The sequence below is a fragment of the Sander vitreus genome, chromosome 17 (genome assembly GCF_031162955.1).
Source record: "Sander vitreus isolate 19-12246 chromosome 17, sanVit1, whole genome shotgun sequence".
NCBI lineage: Eukaryota > Metazoa > Chordata > Actinopteri > Perciformes > Percidae > Sander > Sander vitreus.
Genome location: NC_135871.1, coordinates 25372527 through 25394863, shown reverse-complemented (window position 1 = coordinate 25394863; position 22337 = coordinate 25372527). Strand labels below are relative to the sequence as shown.

Genomic DNA, 22337 nt, shown 5'->3' with positions numbered 1-22337 from the left:
TCGACTCTGCCGCTCTCCTTCTCTTCATCCAACACGACAGCCTAAGCTAGCCTAAAGTGGGGGGGTGCAACAGAAAAGGGAAGGATGATAATAGTAGTAATGAACACGGGTGACAGTAATGAGAAAGATAATTGAGAAATTGTATGGCAGGCCCCCTGATTTTCCTTTTACCAGCCCCCAAGCTAAGTGGGGACAGGTTGAAAATCATGTTATTTAGAGCTCAGTTAAATGGTTCTTGTAGAGCGTTGGAGAGAGCGGGGATTTCTGACGCTAAAGCGAGCTGACAAGCATAGAGTAGTGATACAGCGGCCTAATGGGTTAGGGAGTGTTTAAAGTCACTGTTGGCATCATAGACTCTGATTTATTTTCTTTTAATTTCTTATTGATGTTGAGTGGCATGGTCAAAACAGCCTGTGCTGTACTGGTCGGATTTTTGTTAAACACTTTAATGCTTCACTGCTGTCTTTTGCTATTTTTTTCCTTTCCACTCTGCTCACTTTGATTGTTTCTACTGTCTGTGTTTCTGTGTGTATGGATATGAGAAATGTTCCCTGTAGGAGTGTACATGCATCAAAGACTCGCTGTTTGATCATCGAGCATGTCTATGTGTGCCTGTATGTATTCTGCTTCCATTTTATGTTCACTATAAGTCCCTGTTACATGTGTTTTTATGTTTGTGTGTGCGTTTGTGTTGTCTACCTTTCTTGTGTGTCTTTCTGTTTCCTCCTGGCCTTCTCACCCAGGCTGTGATAGAGACAGGGTGGTCTGCGCTTTAACAGACAGAGGCTGCCTCCACCAGCCCATAGTCTGCCACTCTCTGATAATGTTTATTGATTTGTAGCAAAAACACAATTTGATGGAGTGGGGCGGAGGGAGGGGAGGAGATGTGGGGGTCGAGTTGAGAAGGGGGATGGATTGTATTTGTGTGATTGTCACAGCTTGGCTGGTTCTGCTAGACAAACATAAAAATACTCCAGAAATTGCATTGGTTTTGTTCTAATCTGACCTTATTTTAGTCAATAGTCAATTAAAGAGTCAAACACGCATTTGATTTCAATAATTCAAACAAGAGGAAAGAGGTTAAAGAGAAGAGCTACAGTCAATAGGAGAAAGAAAGCTGCATAAATGACTTCTCTTACGCTAGCATACTCTTCACCCTTCTGTACAAGCAACTGTGTGTGTGTGTGTGTGTGTGTGTGTGTGTGTGTGTGTGCGCGCAAAGGGAAGACTCCCACTATGAGCATTTCATCTCCAGAGTTAGTCTATTATGTGAACTCTGTTTGCCCACACCCCCACTTCTTCTTAACCTCCAAGTTGGAGGAATGAGAGAGGTGTCTGGAGGTTAGCCTACTGTTAGCTCTGAGGTCAAACATGTTTGCCCAAGTGTGTGTGTGTGTGTGTGTGTGTGTGTGTGTGCGCGTGTGTGTGTGTGTAAATGGGAGAGTTAGCAGAGGAGAGCAAGGAGGCGTGTGTGTTTAAGAGAGGAGGATGAGAGGAGGAAACATATTAGCAGGACAAACCTATCGTCTGTGTTTAACATAGTCTCTGAATACAAATGTTCAAACAGTGACATGATAGGCACTGGATATACGTGCACTCTCCTGCTCATTAAAAAAGGCTTTGGCAATCCTACCGTCCATAGTTCATCTCCCTTTGAAAAAGTGCTCATGGTCAGGGCTGCACGAGAACAGCTAAAATTGTAATGGCACGCACTTTTGCAAGATTTTACAGAGCACCAGTCATGATTAGGGGTCTCTGTAAAAAATTAAGAAAAAACTTCAGAGACAAAAGTACATGTCTTTTGACCATCCTGTTCCTTGGAAAAGCCTATATGCTACCAATGTACAATAGCAAATATCTTTTGAAATGCGGTTTTATTAAAATAATGACGAAACATTTTAATGTATCTGCAAAGTGTTCATTCCCATTTTATTTGTTTTTCTAACAATATCTGTCTCGTAGCAATTAAAGCATGAGTAATGTTTTTTATGGTTATGTGTAGGAACTCACAGCACTTGGTTAAGGTAAGGGACAGATTGTGGTATTGGTTAAATATTGAAAAGGTCACCACTGACTTGAAGCACAGGACGTGTTTGGTTTTTTTAATATTTAATTGAAACCACAATATTTCCCTAAACCTAACCACACGCAGGGATCGGGATGCTAACCCCAGTCTCAAGTCTCCATGCAGCTCCAAAAAGTACATAGCACTTCCTTCACTGGAAAGACTTTGCCAGTGAGCATAATCCAAGCAGCTGTTACTAAACATTTTCTCAAAAATGCATTTGGCAAAACAAATTTGTATATAAATGTTATTTCTAGAAGACGGAGTCATGCTGTATTTAACAGCCATTGTAGTAATTAAACATATTACCCAACCCATATGTTACTCAATCTTTTTATGTTTATTTTTGTTTTATATTTATTGACAGTAAACACAGTAATGTTAATGTTGTATCATTGCCAGCATCAGGCTGTCAAGCTATTACCTAGAAGGACAGATTGCAGATATTCATCTGCAGCTGTGTTTTGATTTGACTGACTCATGATGAGTTTATACTGGTTAACTGGTGACCAGATCATAGTTATTGATCATTGTGGTGGGTGAGCCTTTTTTTTTTATCCCAGGACAAATGTTACTCCTTTTTGATTAACTACTAACACATCAGCAGGTGTTAATTTCAAACCATTATTGTTCTCAGGGATTTTTTTAATTGGACATTTTATATGTACTTCAATATTTTAACACTTGACCCATGCTGATTTTTTTGTGATTTTTGATTATGGAAACCAAAATCATTACACAATATCTTACATAATTAATTCAGAAGCTCTGCATGTTAACCCTTGTGTTGTCTTCCCTTCAACCTTGAAAAAAACACTTTTTTTCCCCAATTTTTTTTTTTTTTTTTTTTTTGCTTTTTTTTGTTGCTTTTTCCAACGTTTACATTTTTTTATTTTGGATAAAATACACATTTTCAGCGCTTATTTCTACGTCCCATATTTTCTGATATAAAACAAAAATTTAAAACGGGTCAATGTGACCCGAAGTCAGGTTCTTTTCCATCGTCACCATACTGACTGAAATATATGCCTCCAACATTATATACACTTTGTAATTAGAAACAAATAATTATGCAGCCTCACTTATCATTATGGAAAATACCCGATTCATCCCTCTGCCAGTCCTCTGCCACTCCTGCTTCTCTCCCCTACCTCCACCTCTTTTGTAAGTTGTAAAGCAAGCAGTGGTTGACAAATGACATTGGTGGAAAAGGCAGTCATTGTGCCTCAGTGTGAGAGAAGGTTTTTCTTTTTTCTCTTTCTTATTTTACTTTTCCCCCATTTCTATCCGGGGAAGGCAAAGAGGTGAGTGTGAATCGGTTAATGTGTTCCATTCACCAGACATTATACACAGGTTCAATAAAGCAGGAATCTGCTCTATATGCTGGGACCATTGTGCCATTGAGGGCAGCTAAAAAGGCCTCGAACAAGCCTCCCCGGAAAAAATAGCCCTCAGCACCACTCCAGCAGAGAGCCGAATAGAGGAGGAGAGAGCAGGAGGAATCACATGTGAAATGTAGATGACATTGGGTTATTTGAGGTGGGAGGGGGTTGATTCATACAGTTATAACAAGTGTTGAGCATGGAGAATGCTGAATGGGAAATTGCTGCAACTCAGTGCACTTAGTGTGTGTCACTCTGAATAAGAGCTTTTAAGAAATGTGATTCTGCTTTTATAGTGTAACATTAGAAGAAGGGTGAAGAATAGAGTCAAGGGAGTACACTGTCAATTCTGATTATTAACTTTATGTAAACATTTTTTGAACTGGAAATTTCCTCTCCTAAATCTCCTAAACTACTGCAGGATTTAGATTATGCTGTGTGGCTTAAGCTGAATTTCTTGCTTACAAGCGACACTTTCAGTCTCCCTGTGTATCCTTCATAACAAGACACTCCTCTACTCACATTAATTAAATCAAGTCTTCAGTAGGCTACATACGCACAATTCCCCTCGGTCCTCGCCACAGACCTCTCTGATTAGGCCGGCCCCTGTCATGCATATTCACATCGCTGCAGTGACAGCCTTTTAACAAGCTCTTACCTAATCACAGGAAACAATGTTCATCCTGTTCTTTTTCTTCCTTCTTTTTCACTTTTCCTTTCATGCGTCTTTGGCTTTCATCTTCCCTGATCCCCACTGATATCAGACGGGCTTGACGTTCAGATGGAGAGAACGATGGGAGAGACACAAGTGCGGCTCGTCCCTAAATAAACAGCAATTCAGAAAGTGACTTGGACACAGAAGAGAAGTTCAGCTCTACGTCCTCCCTTTCCCTCCTCCTCCTCCTCCTCCTCCTCCTCTCCTTCTTTCTCCTCCTCCCTGCCTTTTTACATGTCCGATAGACAAATTGGATTAGCAGCTATTGGATTAAATGGCAAAATGGTGGGATAAGAAATGAGATGAACGTGCTGTGATCACAGCTTTTAATGTTTTTCTCTTTCTGTCTCATTCATTTTCCCTGTTATCCAAGCTCCCAATTTCAAGGCAACGGGAAGTTTTTCTAGTGAAGACAAGAGAAGGATTTCCTGCTTGTACCTCACAGAATATAATGTAATGATTACGTAATGTTTAAACAAATAAGTAGTAGTTTGTAAGTGGCCTGATGGCCTAATGGTCGAAAGGCTGTCCCGCAACTAGAAGGTCAAAGTATTGACCCCTGCGTTGCCCCCAGTATTGACTGAAGCAATTAGTCAATTTATCTTAGTTATATATATTTATATTAGTTGAACGACAGAAAATTAATTGACAACTATTTTTATAATCAGTTAATTATTTAAGTGATTTATAAAGCAGAAATGCCAATCATTTGCTATTTCCAGCGTCTTGAATGTTTTCTTCTTTTCACTGTTTAAAATAATTATAAGTTGAATGCATGTGGGTTATGGACTGTTGCTCAGACAAAACAAGCAATTTAAAGATGTCACCTTGGCCTCTAAGGAAATTGTAAGAGGCATTTTTCACCACTTTCTGACATTTCATACATGAAAAGGTTAATTAAACAAATAATTGACAGCAAATTCATAATGTAAACCATCATTAATTGCCGTTTAAGTGCAACATTGCACCTATTGATGGCTGCTTTAGTCACCAAGCAACAATGAAGTGTGTGCATGTTGAGGACAGATGAACCAAGAGACTATCAAACCCTTTAAACCAGGGGGCTTCAACGTTGTTTAGGCCAGGGACCCCTTAGCTGAAAGAGAGACCAATAAATGGACATCATTTTCTAACGTTAAACATACATGTGGAAGGCACAGTGAATCTTTAAGCTTAACTGTATGGCTGCCCTAGTTGCTACCTTACAGTAAGCTTATCTTTAATATGTACTTTTTTCACAAATCACAAAAGGCCAATTTATCTTTGCTATTAATACATTGGATTCTTTTTTTTTTTTGTAAAAAGAAACTTTCATAAAAATATATTTTTTAAATAATTTGGTGGCCCCCCTGCACTAACTCTGAGGACCCCCTAGGGGTCACGGACTATCTACCTGCTCTACAGATTCCCCAATACATTATACAAAAAACACTATCTTACTGTTTGTATGCCTGGCAGCTTTGGGTATCTTAGCAAATGAAAAGAGTCCATTTAAAAGAGTATTTACTCACTAAAACTACCCCTTGACTGCATTTAGTGAGACCTAGCATAGTAGCATTACAGACTTAATTAAAAACGGCACAGGCCACCAGTAGCAGCAGCAACAGCAGTTTGACCACCTCAGGGTGGGTTTCATTATTCCTATCTACACTGAATGGAACAGTGGCCAAGATAGCTATCTTAATCTTATTTGGCTATAGAGGCTCATGCTGTCTTTTCACCCTGTCTCTCCTTCTCTCTGTTTCCTTCTTTTTTCTAATTCTCTGTGTCTCATACGGATGCATACAAACAGACATTGACCCTGGCTAACCAGCCTTTATTCATTCCTTAAGGATAACAGTCCCCCTCTACACACGGCAGTTCATGTCATTGTATCCCGGTTGTGTTTGTGAGACAGACAGAGTGAAACAAGAGAAGAGGGAGACAGACAATCAGATAGAGAGGTTGTCGGGATGTGTGTATCAGTTGTATCTTGGCTGTGTGTGTGTATATGTGTCTGAGTTGATTGTATCTTGTGTGTTTCTCACCATCACAGCAACAGTGATAGCTGAGGTAACACCAAACATGATATTAATGATGATAGTTTCCTGTAGGTAGGGAAACCCTGTGTATCTCCATCAGACATATTTCACTAATCCTTTGATGTCCTGATCAAACATTGTACCGATGCCAAACTTATTGCTCCAGTCTCAGTAGGTTTTGGCTTGTTTTTTGCTCTGCCCTGCTCTGTGTTGAGCACTGAGAAATGGCGTGTAAGGCAAGCACCAAGACCTAGAATGCAACCTGCCAAACCGCCAGATGCTTTGATCCAAGATGGCCCCCTGAGAGCCAGGATGGATCCACAGCTTCCCAGAGCCAAGGCTGGATTCACAGACACAGTGTCAGTGGTGTTTGCCAGGGATATTTACACCATTTGTCTACATACAACACAACGTTCACCAGTTTTTTTCTCTGTTGTCACTCTTAACATATGCCATTTGGTGGGCGCGCTCATTACAGTGACAGCGAGTGGATACAGTTTTAGAAAAGGGGTTGTCCCAGTGGGAATCAAACCCCCCAACCCTGCATTAGAGCCTCAGTTTATTTAAGTACAGCACATATTCAGTAGTCTTCTGTTTATACATAAAACTGAAACAACCATTGCTTTTAAATGCTTTTTTAAATGTACGTTGCCTTATTTCACTGGTCACTTTAAGTAACATGCAGTTAAGCTAAGGCACTGATTACATTGTGTTAACAGTGCTAAAACAATCTATTGATTGATTGCTTGATTGATTAGCACAGAAAGAAATTCTCGACTTATCGTTTAAACAATTTATCAAACAAAAATGACAAATGTTTTCTGGTTCCAGCGTCACATAGGTTAGGATTTTCTGCTTGTAATTTGAATATATTTGGGTTTTGGACAAAACAAACAACTGGAAAATGCGCCCTTGTGCTTTGTGAAATTGAGACGGCTATTTCACACTATGTTCTGACATTGTACAGACTAAATAAAAGACAAAGAAGCGATTCATAAAAATTATGAAAATAATTGTTTGTTGCAGTGTTGGTAAACATAGCAGTCACTGTCGATATTAAATACAGTAGGGAATAACTTAGGTAGGTATTAGATAGATAGGTATTTTTTGAATGCCACTCCCCTAAATTTATTATGAAGTTCTCCACTATCTAATTCCCAGATTTGTCTTATATTGATTTATTTATTTGAATGGGTTTTAAAGAGCTTTATCTCCCAAACATAAACAGTAGACGTAAGGAAATGTGACTCGATTTAGTCCAAAAAAAACTGCAGACACACTGCTGTCTCTTTAAGTCAGGTAGTATCTGGAGGTCAGAGTTCAACTCTAGAGAGGTTGAGTGAAGGGAGGAGGATGCTGAGCAGCTGTCGCCACTCGTCCTCCCTGCATCCCTCCATCCCCTCCTTTCTTTCTTGGCTTTGAAATTGCTCACCTGCTTGCCCTTATTCCCTTCGTCCCTCCCTCCAGTCGCTTCCACATTCACCATTTTCCCCTCTGTTCATCCCTGCCTTGTCTCTCCCTTTCTCCTTCCTTCTACCCTTTTTTCCCTCCTATCCTACCTCCCATACCTTTCCTCTGACCTCCCTGCCTTTCTCTCTTTCCTCATTTTCTTTCTCTCCCTCTCTTCGCCTTCCCTCCCTCCTTTCATAAAATGTGGCTGGTTGTTGGCTGGTAGCTGCTCCCTGGCTAGCGGTGGGGGATATAGCTTTATAATCCCCCCTCGTCTTCCAGCCTGCCTCGCCACAATGTCACAGGAGCTTAATATTTGCCATTATTATTTGCTTGTTTTATTTGACTTCGAGGCAGCACAATGACCTGTCAGCGCCGGCTTTATCCCCCCTCCGAGTGTCGTCCGTTTCAAAGTTGACTACAGTAATCCACGAGCCCCCGATTCCGCTAAATCCTGAAGCTTTCTTTCATTCGCGCATTCTTTTTTTTCTCTCTCTCTCCCCCCTCCCTCCCCGCTCCACCTTCCTAAATGAAATTACATACATCTGCTGGCTCAGAGTATCACAAATGTCCACACACGCACCGGTGTCCGCGCACACATCCACGCGCCTGCCTTTTGTCGTCAATGACGCATCGGCCCAATACTCCCTCTCCTCTGCAATGAGCAGTGGTGTGTGTGTTTGACTGGTTTTCTCCTGTCCTGAGCAGCTGAATCAGTCATTATGCAGAGATTGTGATCAATGTTTAGGTGCCCATAAAGCACCGAACCTATTTTTTTTAAATGTATAGTCTTCCAATAAAAGCATAAGTAGAATGAGCTTAAAACAATGCATCGCAGATGTTTGAATCCATCAGAAAAAAAGGAGTGCAAAAGCCATTTGAAAAACAAGTTAAAGAAACAATTGCCGGAATGCTTTCTATATAGAAAAGAATGAAAAAATATAAAACATCAAAACTTGGCATACATGTTTTTCTTCCATTATACAGCGCACCAATGCCTTTTTTATTATTCATAGAGCCCCCAATTAATAAATAAGTGGTATGAAATGTCTTCTTAGTGTTAATTCTGTTATGATGCCTGTCGTAGCTTCTCAGCTATTAAACCTTCCTCTTGAGAAAGGGAGAGAAAAAACAGCGAGAGATAATAACATAAGCCTTAAGACGATCTTTCATCTGGCGTCCTCTGTTTTCATCCATTCCTTCTCTTCACAGACGCACTGAGTGTCAGATTAATGCTGCTGTCGCTGTTTAAATGGCCTCCAGTGCCACAAAGCTTATATCCCAATTCTAGACATAAACAGTGCTCACTGAACTGACCACAGCAGAGTTTATTTACAAAATGACAGAGACAAAACAAAATGCAAAATACAAATGAATATCAAAACAAAAATCCTTTGAATAAAATTGTATTTTATAATGATCTACATGTCAGCTTTAACACACATACTGAACCGAAAGCACTGACACAGGTCTACATCTCGAAACTGGTATTTACTCTGCTGCCCATCCTGTAATTTACTCCAATTTTGTATTAATCTGGAGAGACTCAAATCACATATATCAGTTTTAGATTTTATACGTTTTTGTAGGAGAACATGTTAATACATTTAAAATCCCAATCCTGTCACTTTAGCTACATACATTAGATGCAAATTCAAATATGTAATTGAAGGTTTTGTCTTAATGATACCAAAACAGCATTTATCTGCTAGTCAACAGATCACATTTGAAAATAAAAGACTGTTTAAAGCTTTAGTGCGTAACTATGATATTAATGAACGTCCGTTACATTCAAGCCATTGTCAAATGAGTTGATATAAAGCTTTTTAAGACTATCAGCTCCACACAACTCTCTCTGTATTTCTCAGTATGGCTATATTCAGAAACTGGTGTCATCCGGCAACTTTCGCACGCAGTAAATCAAGTGACGATAATTACCTCTTCTGAAGAGTCCATGTTTTTTAATCCTCCGTGTCCTCCTTGGCTACAAAGAAACTGTGTTATTACTTAGAATTCCTCATGGGGGAGACAGAAACTAAGCACTATAGCTTTAACTGCTGTTTACCAACCTTATTTGTGTTAAAATTAGGGCTGTCAAAATTACGCGTTAATTTCGATTAATTAATCTGAGAACAAATAACGCGTTTAAAAAATAACGCAGATTTCTGCCTGGATTATTAATTGGAACATTTACTTGTAAAAATCTTCTTCCTGCCAACCCTGGCTACTGAAATCTGGTGCCACTGATATGTCTGCACTTCTCTCTGATGCTCTGAAACACAAACACCGCTGCACGTGACGCTAGTTAACACTATACTTGACAGCAGCTAACGTTAGCCTACCGCTAGCTAGTAGCTGGATTAAACACGGTTAAAATGCTGACAGCTAACGCTAAACGGTGTAAAGTTTGACTGTGTTTTACTGTAGAGGATTCAACACCGGGATGTAACAATGTGCAGCTGCCGTTGGAAAAACAACACGGACGGTGCGTTCAATGAAACTGGTAAACTACAGCCTTGTGATGCATTTGAAGTTATTGTAAATGTCCTTTTCCCATCTGATGGTTCAACAGCAATTTACTAGTGAAATAAGTTATTGTTATACATTATTATTAAATCATTTCATTTTGACCATATGGCCTTAGCAATAAACAAGCCGTTCTTTAATGCCACCAACTGTTGTTTAGTACCCTTTTTTTTCTTTTCTTTTTTTACTTTCTTAAAGTATCGGTTCAGGCACTGTTAATTATGTATGTGATTAATTTTGATTAATTAATCACAGAGTATGTAATTAATTAGATTACATTTTTTAATCGATTGACAGCCCTAATTAAAATGCATTTAACACCACCAGTAAACTTTAACGACTTGGATGTAGTTGTCATCTCGTGCTAATCTCAGTATTGAAAGACATTAAGATGCAAAACTGCCATGAAATAACTCCTTAATAATTGGTCTTCAAATCACTGAATCACTTTTGAAATTGTCATACGGATCGTCTCCCAGTCTTTCCTCCAGGTCAAACATGACCAATGGAGGCTGTTCTTGTGGCTAACATGTGAAGGTTTCCATTCAGTGTGCTTTATCCTTATCAGTTGTGCGTATCCCATTGTACCCTGTAAGTAAGTTACAGCACAGAGCTTTAGCCCCAGGCGTGGGCGAAGCTTACATTAGCCATGCATCTGAGCCTTGCTAGCTCGCCGTGTGTTGAGCAGATATTACACTAAGCGTCGGAGAGTACCAGAGATGTGGTTTTTTTGAAGGCTCCGCTGAGTGATTGGTGGGATATGTATTGCCCTACAGTGAGAGGCTCCACTCTGTAAAGGCGCTCGACGGTAATCGCCGAGTTAATCCCGCTTGGGTTGAAGTCGTATCGACGTTGTGAAGACATGGTGTGAAGTGTGTGAATGTTTACACAAGGAACATAAGCGAGCAGTGTATAAACACACATAAATATCTGGTGGACAGACTGACTCTGCAGTGGCAAAAAAGACTGAGTCATGTATCTGCATCATCTCTTTCATTTGTGTATGCTTGTATGTATGTATGCTCTAATTTTGTTATTTAAAGACACAAATGATGGTAGAAAATTAACCTTTAGCTATCAAGCTCACTTTACTGTATTTTAGCTTGTTCTTTTAACTACTGTCTTTATTGCTTCAAATGGATGCAAGGAAACAACTGAGGCATAAATATCAACAGTTTATTGAAAATGGTGTATTATCATGTGAGTAACTCTGCTTGTTTTTGTGTGTGTTTGTGTGCATTTTCCAGGCAACAACAAGGAGGAGGAGGAGGCCATGATGCAGGAGTGGTTCATGTTGGTCAACAAGAAGAACGCACTCATCAGACGACAGAACCAGCTCTCTCTGCTGTATGTATCTCAAAAACCGACCACATCCACAATGCCCTATTTTTCAAGCCAGACGCCATTAGCACCTGTTAGTTTTTTGTGAAGTGATAGGCACTAAAAGCGTGGAAACATCACACTTCTATTCAAGCATTAGATCAAACTCATCAAAGCTACACAGGGTGGGAGTGTACTCTCCACTCCATTCACCCCCTCTGTCTATCCACTCATTGATTTACATGTGGATGGGATATGAAATCAATAGAAATGTGGCGATCATCACTCTATCGCTAGTCTCTTTGTATGTGGTCAGCTGCGACAGGTGGAGACACACATGTATACACTCAGCCTTTTTTTTTCATTTGAGGCTGTTGGGATTTCAAAGTGTGCAAGTGGAGGAGAGATTGAAGTATTCATAATCACATTATATCGTGGGAAAGGGGAGGCTTTTAAAGTGGCCAATTGACAGAAGGGCTGATTATTAGCCCTTTCTGTTCTCTCTTTGTGGAGGCGAAGAGAAAAGGCGCCTGTGAAGGACAAATTCTATTAGGGACCGAATAAGCTCATTTTTTAATATGGCTGAAAGAGGAAAGAATTTAATTTGTGCTGCATACAGACACACACACATACCCCACATATACTCATACATACACACATGTAGACCACACACACTCATGGCATGTCAATACAGTAGATTCACATTTATTTCATTGTCTTTTTCCTTCTCCTTTATTCTTCTCGTCACTCGTTTTTTATGCATTTTCACTTTTTTCTTTTCTCTTTATATTCCCTTTTTTTTCCTCACACACATTCACATTCACCTAGGGCTGTGCGAGCGCAGTATGTGTATCAGTTATGTGCAGTAGATTAATGCGAAGCCAGAGAAGGTTCAGGCGAGTAGCTGAATCAATGTTTATTGCAGGTTTCTTTAAGTGCTTAATGATTTAGTCATTAACATATTGATGAACTTTGTTGTCTGTGTGTTTTTTTTTCCTCTCTCTTTCTAACTTGCCACAGGGAGAAAGAGCACGATCTGGAGAGACGCTTCGAACTGCTGAACAGAGAGCTGAGAGCCATGCTGGCCATAGAGGGTAAGATACACACGTACACACACACACACACACACACACACACACACACACACACACACGTACACACACACACTGAGGAGTTCTTGGGATTTATTCTCCTCTCTGTTTTACTAACAAACTTACTTGCACTGTTAAATTTCAAACTCTTATTTTTGTGTCGTTAGCAAATCATTTTGACAATCAAATGATTCCACTTAAATTAATCAGGATCACTACTGATTTAGAATAATCTCCTGGATTGTGCTACTGATTGCAAATGGGAAGCAAAATAACCAACAATCTGTCAGGGAGTCACTTTTCAGAACATCTGATAATGTTTCTTTAGCTGTCAAAATGGCTACTAGAGAAGACAAACAGAGTTTGCATTTCCTGGTAATAAAGAGAAAGTAAAGCTACTGTCTAATCCACCTTTCTCCACCTGTATGGTTTTATGATGGCTGTTGGCCAGCCTTCATCAAGAGCCTGAAACAGGATGATTTGAATTCTGCGTCGGCTTCTTGATGAGGATTAAGATGCGAGCTTGTGAGGGATTTCACTTCCTGATGCTTGATCAATGCTATCTGTTTCCTACCTAGTCCCCGACTAGCCGATGCCTGATTTGAAATCCAGTCACATTGAGAGACGGTTTTGCGAGGTAAAAAAAAAAAACAGATGCGGTTATATTATTGAAAGCTTGTTAACTATACCGCAGCCAGAAAAGCAGCCATTGTGTCGTATCAAAGTTGTCAGGGGGCCAGGGAAGTTTAATCCCCTTCGACTGCGTCCTCTTTGGCAAAATGAACCTTTTGCCAATCAATGCTAATTGATTTTGCCATTCGACATTGACCACCACCGCCCCCATCCCCAACCCCTCTTTCTCCTCACAGCCTTCGGACACCCATTGTAATTTCACCGGGCGCCTGATAAGCTACCGGGTCCATAATAAATCAATTGTAATTAGCAAGAAAGGAGGTGGGCCAGGTAGGGAGGGGGTTGAGGGGGGAGCAGACATGCGTAGCCAAGCAGGAGTTGCAAACGGTGCCACGCTGCCTGCGTCCAGGTTGATTTCTTCTGGCTTCGCACGGCCATTTTATTTATTTATATTTATTGAGCTGCAGCGTGTCCACAGCTCGAGTCAAATGAGAGAATTTCAGTTTCTCTGGTTCATATGCCAGTGTGTGTCGTTTGTAGCAGTGAGTTTGCTTTCACTTTGTGTGTGTGTTTCTTTGTTTATTGTAATGAGCTGAAGTGTGTGTGCAAGTCTGCTTTTGTCTTTTTGTGTGTGTGTGTGTGTGTGTGTGTGTGTGTGTGTGTGTGTGTGTGTCTGTATTTCTTTATGTATCGGATGTGTATCGTGTGTCCGCCTGCTTGTCTGTGTGTGTGGAGGTGAGAGAGCAGAGATAGTGTGTGTGAGGTGGAGAGGTGGTGTGTGTCGTGTCACCGCGCTCCTCTCTGCCTTCATGTGGACTTGTTAGATTTGCAGCTGACTAACTTATTTTCTTCCCTAAGGGAGGCACTTAACATTCACAGGCTCTACCTTTCTGTAGGAGCCACAGATAGTTCTGAGCTGCTGGGAAGAGAGCTTGTGTGTGTGTGTGTGTGTGTGTGTGTGTGTGTGTGTGTGTGTGTGTGTGTGTGTGTGTGTGTGTGTGTGTGTGTGTGTGTGTGTGTGTGTGTGTGTGTGTGTGTGTGTGTGTGTGTGTGTGTGTGTGTGTGTGTGTGTGTGTGTGTGTGTGTGTGTTTTCTGCATCTGTGTGTTTATATCTCACAGGTGTGTTTGTATGTCCACCTGTGTGTCTGTCTTTATATGTGTGTCTATTTGTGAGTGTGTGTGTGTTCACCACCCATCTCCCCAGCTCTTATTTGGTGCTTGGGCAGGTCCATTGAGCGATGGTCAGGCGGCAAGTAATTGCTGATTTGGTTGGCCAGTCGATAACACAGAGACAGAGTGCACTGTGAGTCAGAGCAGAGGGAGGGAAAAAAACACACACACATCTCGATAAGATACACCTGCCCTGACACACACCTGCTGAGAAAAATATAAACCTGCAATGATACACACACACACACTACTCTGGCTCTATCTCTTCCTCTCAGTCGCCCCACATAGTTACATATTTGATCACAGTCTTCATCATATACACACAGTCTGTCCAGGTCAATGTGTGCTACAGCTAACTGGCTAACAATGCTAATGCCAGTTTATTTCTATGCATTTTAGTATAAAAAGTTATTAAAAATATTGCCTGTCCATTTGCACCAGACTTGGATGATTTTGTAAACACTGTCATAAAGTAAGATTAAGATCGTAAGATTAGTCTGTATATTAGTGTAAACATTTTAGATTTTGACGAGAGTTAAAAGCAGGAGATATTAAGTTAACTGGGTTTAGCTGCTTGGCTCAGTCTCCGTTTGATGCTGCAGACCAGAACAGAGAGAGAGAGAGAGAGACCAAAAAGTTTGACTCATGACGTTTCATTCTACATTTGTATTGCTGACTTGAGCTGCATGACACGTGAGAGGGAGGATGAGAGGACGAGAGGAAGAAAGACGAAAGTGCTTTGAGGTGCAAAGAGGAGTCAGGAGGAGAGGATTCCTCTGAAATCAACTCTGAAGCTGATATTCTGCTAAAGAACAAATTCTTCAAAAGTTTTCTTAGATTTATTTTTATGACTTAGAAGATCTCAACAGTCATTTTTTGTGTCGTGATAAAACAAATTTCAAACACATATCGCCGTTACAGAGGAGGAAAGGAAATACTTCAGAGGTGGGAGATACAGAAGCAGGGAGGAAGTTATAATCTTAAATGTATTGCTGTATAACATTTCATGATTACTAAACAGCAATAATACTCTTTATAATTTGGGGACCTTAGTTGTTTTGCTGCAGTTTTGATCTTAACAATCAGCATCAACTACATGGAGATATTAACTGAAATAGAGGTTTAAAGGCAGGTCCAGAAATAATAATCCCACTAATAGAGAACACATATTAATAGAAATACAGTAATGGACAGAGAGCCTCTGAGCTGGATTAAAAGAGAAAAGTAGAAACAATGGCACACAGTGACGCGTTTCTCCAACATCATGATGTTATAAAAAGTTTTCTGAGTTTGATTAAATGTGCAAAGAGTTTGGGTCGAGTGGAGGCTGTTGGGCCGGCGTTGATGTATCATGAGCATGCTCCGTGATAACCACCTCTCTTGTACCTTCTTGGTGTGATGCCAGGTGGGAAAATGCCATCTGTATGCCACACTCTCATCTCCCTGCCATAAAATTGATCCACTATGCCCTCTTTATCTGCTTACCGATTCACACCTATGTATGCACACACACAAAACTGTGTATTGGCTCGCTTCGAGGGCCCGTGTGTGTGTGTTTTAAAGTGGACGCCCTGTCACCATCTAAAAGGGATTTATGCATAGCCGGGTCCCAGAGTTTTTCCTGTTACGGTTTGATATGATAAGCTTTTTTATATGTTTAAAATCAATATGTAATCCTATGCAGGAGCTTATCCCTCTCCACACCCCTGACACACAAACACACACACACACACACACTTACTTTTGTAAATCTATTTGGGCTTTGTAACACATCGGGGCGGCGCGCTACAGACCCTGATTGATTAGGTGCACTGTGGAATCCTATCACATAGGCGAGTTTTGATGATGTTGCCAACTCTTTCAGGCTTGCTAGTTGACTGGAACCGCCGATAACAAGTACCTTGGTTCCACGACTTTTTGGGGGAATTTAGGAAAATAATAATAGGTGACAAAAAAGGTGACACAAAAAACGACGATAAAGTACTTTAAATGTTCATATTCTCATTGCTCCCCCAGAAGATGTGACTTTAAGTATTTTCCAAGTGCCTCCTGTAGTGTAGCTAACATGATATTATATGCTGGTTATTCTAACATATGGTGGAACAGATGTGTCTTCTGTTTTATATTCATGCTTCAGATTTCTGGATCTGCCTGGGTTTTAAAAAGTTACAAGTGAGTTTTTCTGCTTGCTCAGTGTCTCATAAACTAACTTGTTTCAGTTTTTAAAAGCTGTACGGTCTCATAGAGGTTTTCATAGCGAATCAGTTTGTGAGTCAGGACGGTGGAAAACCAAGCTAGTTACATCAACAGGAGAATATTAAAGGTTTTAAGTTTTAGTTTAAGTTGCCTGTAAACATCAGTTTCCTGGAAATAAACGGTAAAGCTGGTGATATTCTTTATTTTTCTTAATGTCAACAATTCCCATGAAAATACCAAAACTAACCATAAAACGTTGTCCCTGACCCTGTCAGTGGCTCCTACTGAAGACATAAATCTTTAAAATCAGGAGACAGATATTTCCTAAAACAGCTGAGCACTATAGTTTGTAGCTCAAACAGTAGTAAATTGTGCATGTGTTGGGGACTATTTTTCAGATTTACACGCATTTGGTGCACTTGTGAGTATTTACAGCGTCAGGATGGTGTATGTGGGATTGACTCAGAATTGCTCATGTCCATTGATGAAATGAACATGCAACATTGAGGCTCATCAATGTGTTTTTAATCATTGATTGGACAATGATGGAGCTCTATAGCTCAGACGAAACAGACACAATAACTCTCAACTACTTTTAATGTGGTCAGTACTGGATAAAAACAGATCTGTTCCGATTTTAACACCTTGCCTTAAATCAAGAATTAGATCATTACACGTCTGCTTGCTATGAAACAGAGGATCAAATCTCCTGGTTGCTGTTGAGATAGTTTGTATTTATCAGCCATTCCTTTCTTCTCCTCTGGTGACACTTTTTGTCTCTTGACTCCACTTGGACCTCAGCCAAAACCAGCTTTTGGAGGCCTTTTACACAAGAAAAAGAGGCAAAGAGAGCAGAGCAGAGAGGAAAAGAAAAAGTAAAATGACGGGGAATAAGTTTGTAGTCGTAAATGTCTAGACTCTGGAGGACGTCTCTCGACATATGAAGCAGTGGATCAAATCCTTTGATGTCACACCGTTGTTCTGTGTGTGTGTGTGTGTGTGTGTGTGTGTGTGTGTGTGTGTGTGAGACAGGAAATGTGAGAGAAAGATAGATGCACGTAAGACGGTCTCTCCTCGCTTTGAGAGAACGAGGCTTTGGACCAAGTTTTCTCTCTTGAATACATTTAGCATCGCAGGGACCGGGCGGGGAGGGGTTCATGGGGATTTGAACCAGCGCATTCTTGTGTGCCTTGTTCAGACTCACATGGTTACCGTTGGCGTGCACGGCAAGGGTTATCTGAATACGCACCCACCATGTGAGTTGTACACACTCCTCCAAGTCTTTAACCTCTCTCTCTTATGGGAGAGGCGGGGTTACGTGGAGGGGGGGTTCTGAGTGGCTGCAGGGTGTTTTGTTTGTTCCTGGGTGTCTGGTTACCCAGCCTGCCCTGCTCTGGTGTTGCCTGGTCACGTCTCTCATCGGCTCTCTTTATTGTTTACCTTCCCTAATGAGGGGGGCGGGACTATGTGACATGTGATTGACAGCAGTGTGCTTTCCCCCATAACCCCCACACTCCTCGACTAGGACTTTGGCTTTTTGGCTGAGATGTGCTCTGAAGGATAAGGAGGGCAGGATCAAGAGGAAAGATTTTACATACCTCTCTGTTTTTGTGGGACGTTTTTTTTTTCTTCTCTTTTTTGTGAACCCTCTTGTGGGCCGGCCTTGTCGAGAGAGAGGATTGTGGGAGAGTGTGGAGTTATGGCGGATTTGGATACACACACATTCCTGTCTCACAATTGTCTAAAGATGATGACTCACATGATGACTCATCTGCTTTTCTTTTCCTACACGTTGTCTTCATTTCTCAGTATCCTAAACTAACCTTTTGTTTAAAAAGAAATTGAAAAAAACACTCTTCAGATACAGGCTTAAATATATGTGGCAGTTATATATATATATATGTATGTAAGTATTTGTCGAATCCCCCTCAAAGCCTGAGGAGAGTCAATTTGCTTCCCTGAGAAAAAAAATAAAACGAGAGAAAGGAAGAGAAGAACGTAGAGAGCCAAATATTGGGACTGTGTTCATTTCGCTCTGTGGTCGACTTCAAAGGGACGAGCAGGGCCAATGAAGTGAGCGCAGACCTTTCAGGACAAACACACTGGGCCCAGCGTGACACACACACACACTCACACACACACACACACACACACATATCCTGACTGCCGCAATTTGACTCAATGAGGGGGGGATATTTATTTTTAATAAAGCCACACTTATTTTGGGAGTGACATTTTACAACATTGCTTTTATTCTCGAATCAATAGGCGGTTAAATATTGATAGAGGGGTGAAGTTGCCTACGCGCCACAGAAGTTGCTCACTGTGTTTGAATTCTCTCTGGGATAGAGTGGATTTCTTTCTTCTTCTTTTTTTTTTAAATATGAAACGATTGGAGGGTTTTTGAGGGGGACACATTCTCTCACACTGTGCTGAGGAATAGCTGGAGATTTCCTGCCTTTCCTTTAGCTGTTGGACAGTGCGGAAAATCTGCAGAGACTTTTTTTTTTTGTCAGTCAGAGGTTTCTGTACTAAAACATGTTTCAGTCGGATTTAAAATGATGCATTTTGTTGCACTGGTGCTGTGTGCAACAACATAAATAAAAATAAAGTTGAATCTAATGATGTACGCAGATGCTGGATTGTTGTGTAAATTGTACAACAAGGAGGTAAACAAACACATTTTGTAAAGATGCAATTGTTTAAGTACTGCAGTGTTTGGGGGTGAGGGAGGGAGGAGTGCTGCCCCGGTGTTGTGAATGTGGAGCGCCAGGCGGATATTTGAGCCCCAAGGGGAGCAAGTGCTCTCCTGTGGGCAGCCCCCCACCCCTCCAGGGAGAGGCTGAGGGGATTTGGATCGGGGTCCCACCTGGACCCTGTGGGGCCCTGTGGGGGCCCTTCCTGAAAAAGGCCCTGAAGAACTGGGAGACGAGGGTCAGGGGCTCACCTGTTTGTTTGTTTATTTAGCTGAGGAACAAACTGTTTGGCTTTGAGATTACGGTTAGATGTTTGTATTTATTTAAATGTTTCTATGAAAAATATTGGACACAAAGACTCAACCACAGCGTTTTTTTTAAGTCTTAAACTAAGTAGAAATGGACTTTCAATCAATCTTTATCCAAGATGATTTTACTAAACTTTAACCTCGAAAATTCACCCAAAACTTTAGTATTTTCGAAATTTTTGTGGCTAAAATAAAAATGAATAGAAATGCTACGTACAATATGGCTGTCACCTTTAATAGGCCATGATGAAATTATTTTTAATCTTAAAACACAATCCTTTTCCTGTGGGAATAGGACTCTTCATAGATCTCTGTGTGCTGCAGATTAACATGACAATATCCTTCAAGTGTGTTTGCTCGGGTCAACACATCGTCAATGCGCGCACACACACACACACACACAACCTGACGGAGTGTTACCGTACAGTCCAGCAGGTTAATAAGAAGAATAACTTTTACCCAACTATCCGACCAGACCACCTGTCCGTCATGTTGAAGCTCTGTAGTCCTTTATTGTGACTCAGTTACTTGATAAAGAGCTGGAAACAAGTGAAGTCATGTCCAAAGTGTTAAAAAGTGTTTTATTAAAAGAGCTCAGGAGGAAAATTTCTATTCCTGGAGGATCTGAGTTAAGTCTTTGTAAAAAAAAATGTTGTCTTGAACCGTGAGGTAGTTCATGAGTCTGCTCTGTCGTACAGTCACAAGTTCCTGGCAGGACCAAAAAAAAAACTTTTCATCCATGTGACAAGTGTCTCGAGGTTTTTAGAATAAAAACAGTCCTCAGTGTCTCCTGTTCTGAAGTCCTTGTTCCTCTGGTGTGGTTGCAGACTGGCAGAAGACGGAGGCCCAGAAGAGACGAGAGCAGCTGCTGCTGGATGAGCTGGTCATACTGGTCAACAAACGAGACGCGCTGGTCAGGGACCTGGACGCCCAGGAGAAACAGTAAGTTATCCACAATCCTCCAACACTAGACACAAAACAATTCACAGTCTAAAACGTATAAATGTACAGTCTGGGAATGTCCAAACCCCCTTTGGTGAGTTAGCGCGAGAGCGTCTGCTGACTATCTTTACATTTCCAGCGGTCCCCCAGAAACCGTAGACATAGTGAAAACACATGCCTGCAGCCTGCAGTCATCCTGCATGCACAGTAGCAGCAGCAGCACACCTGCATGGGCGGGATCCCTTCCAGATTGGCGGCACTGTCCGTCAACAGGGTGCCAGGTGGGTGAAAGGTCGGAGCTCTGCCCCTGGCGCTAGGCCACTCCACAGGCGGCACCGCTGTGGCACGTACTGTTACGTGTGTGTGTGTGCGCGCACCCCCCCCCCCCCCCAATTCCCCTGACACATCTGACCTTTTGACCTGTGCCCTCCCTCCGCAGGGCCGAGGAGGAGGACGAGCACCTGGAGAGGACGCTGGAGCAGAACAAAGGAAAGATGGCCAAGAAAGAGGAGAAGTGTGTGCTTCAATGATTGTCATTTTCAGAAAAACACAACCAACAAATGTAGCCGATAAAAGAAATGTATCATTATTATAAGAATGAATATGATAATTATGATTTGATAGTGGCTTTCCTAAATATTTCTATTATTATATATCCATTCTAGTTATTGGAATCCTGATGTGGTTGTTGTTTTGGTCAAATTACCCACAGAGACCGGGCCGAGTTCAGAGGCCCTGCGATGCCTTTGCACCCACTTTATACTGACTCAAACTGTCCCACTTATATACAATTTTTTTTATTTTAATTCTCCTTTTCTTTACAAAGAACGGTACTTGTATGTAATATAAATATGTAAGAGACAAGAGCAAACCCTGTGTGACATTTGCATGTACTGATGCAGCAGCAGCACAGCCTTCTGTCTGAATGTGGAGAGCAGTCAGTTTGAGGTACAGCACAACTGGGTTTAATGGGGGGACTTTTTTCTTTTCATCATGCTGAGAAGATGACGTTTCAGTTGGACTTTTAAAAGGAAAAAAAAAAGTTGTTATATCATTCTTTTCAAGCTACTTCATTACTTGACTGTATCTTTTAATTATTTCATTTTAGAGTTTTTACTTGTAAAATATCTTAAAGCGGGGGAACGCATTCATAAATCTTGCATAAATCTTAACTTTCCTATTGCTTTTTTTTATTGTGTTGGCTTGAAAGCAGTTTACCAAAAGTAAGATCATGTTTAAAAAAAAAAAAATTTAAAAAACTGTCTCTGACCAATAGCTTCCAAAATCCTCTTTGTTTTGTCAGGATTCATGCAGTCAAAAACAAAAACATATATATATTATTTATTGCCGTTTGTCTTTTTAAGCTGCTTGTAAGTGAAACTATCGTCACATTTCATGTGCATTTTGCTCAACAACTTTTGGTTTCTATTTATTGTATTCTGAAGAAGAGAAATGTGCTTCCACGTGCATCACTTAGAGCTCCACATCTGGGGCAGTTGTCCTTTACGTGTTGAACATTTATGTGTTTATTTATTCCAGTGTCATAACCCAAATCTTCAATAATAAAGTCCTTATGATTTCATACTCCACAGAGGCAGCGTGTGGCGTATTTGTTTCCATATATTTTAAAGATGCAGGAATTAAATGTACAAGCATTTGAACACAGTTATATAATTGTTATATATAGTAATATTCGAACGACGAATTGTTGGTGTCTTTAAAGTCTGTTATTTTTATTTATCTAATTGCTCACACATTTCTAAAACTTAATCTTCAAGACTTTCAATCAATGTTTTTTGGATTTTTGTTTTTTACCTCCAAT

The 22337-nt window shown here is 40.7% G+C and overlaps 1 protein-coding gene across 9 annotated transcripts in view; it reads left to right on the top strand.

Moving 5' to 3' along the window:
* The window catches only part of ehbp1 (EH domain binding protein 1), a 152868-nt gene extending 130764 nt beyond the window's left edge, over positions 1-22104 (top strand). For all 9 annotated transcript variants that reach the window (XM_078272660.1, XM_078272656.1, XM_078272653.1 and 6 more), the window contains 4 exons: positions 11406-11505; positions 12499-12572; positions 20401-20515; positions 20955-22104. In XM_078272660.1, coding sequence (XP_078128786.1) covers positions 11406-11505; positions 12499-12572; positions 20401-20515; positions 20955-21045 — 380 coding nt within the window. In that variant the 3' untranslated portion in view covers positions 21046-22104. The remainder of the gene's footprint in view (positions 1-11405; positions 11506-12498; positions 12573-20400; positions 20516-20954) is intronic.
* Positions 22105-22337: the final 233 nt, after the last annotated feature.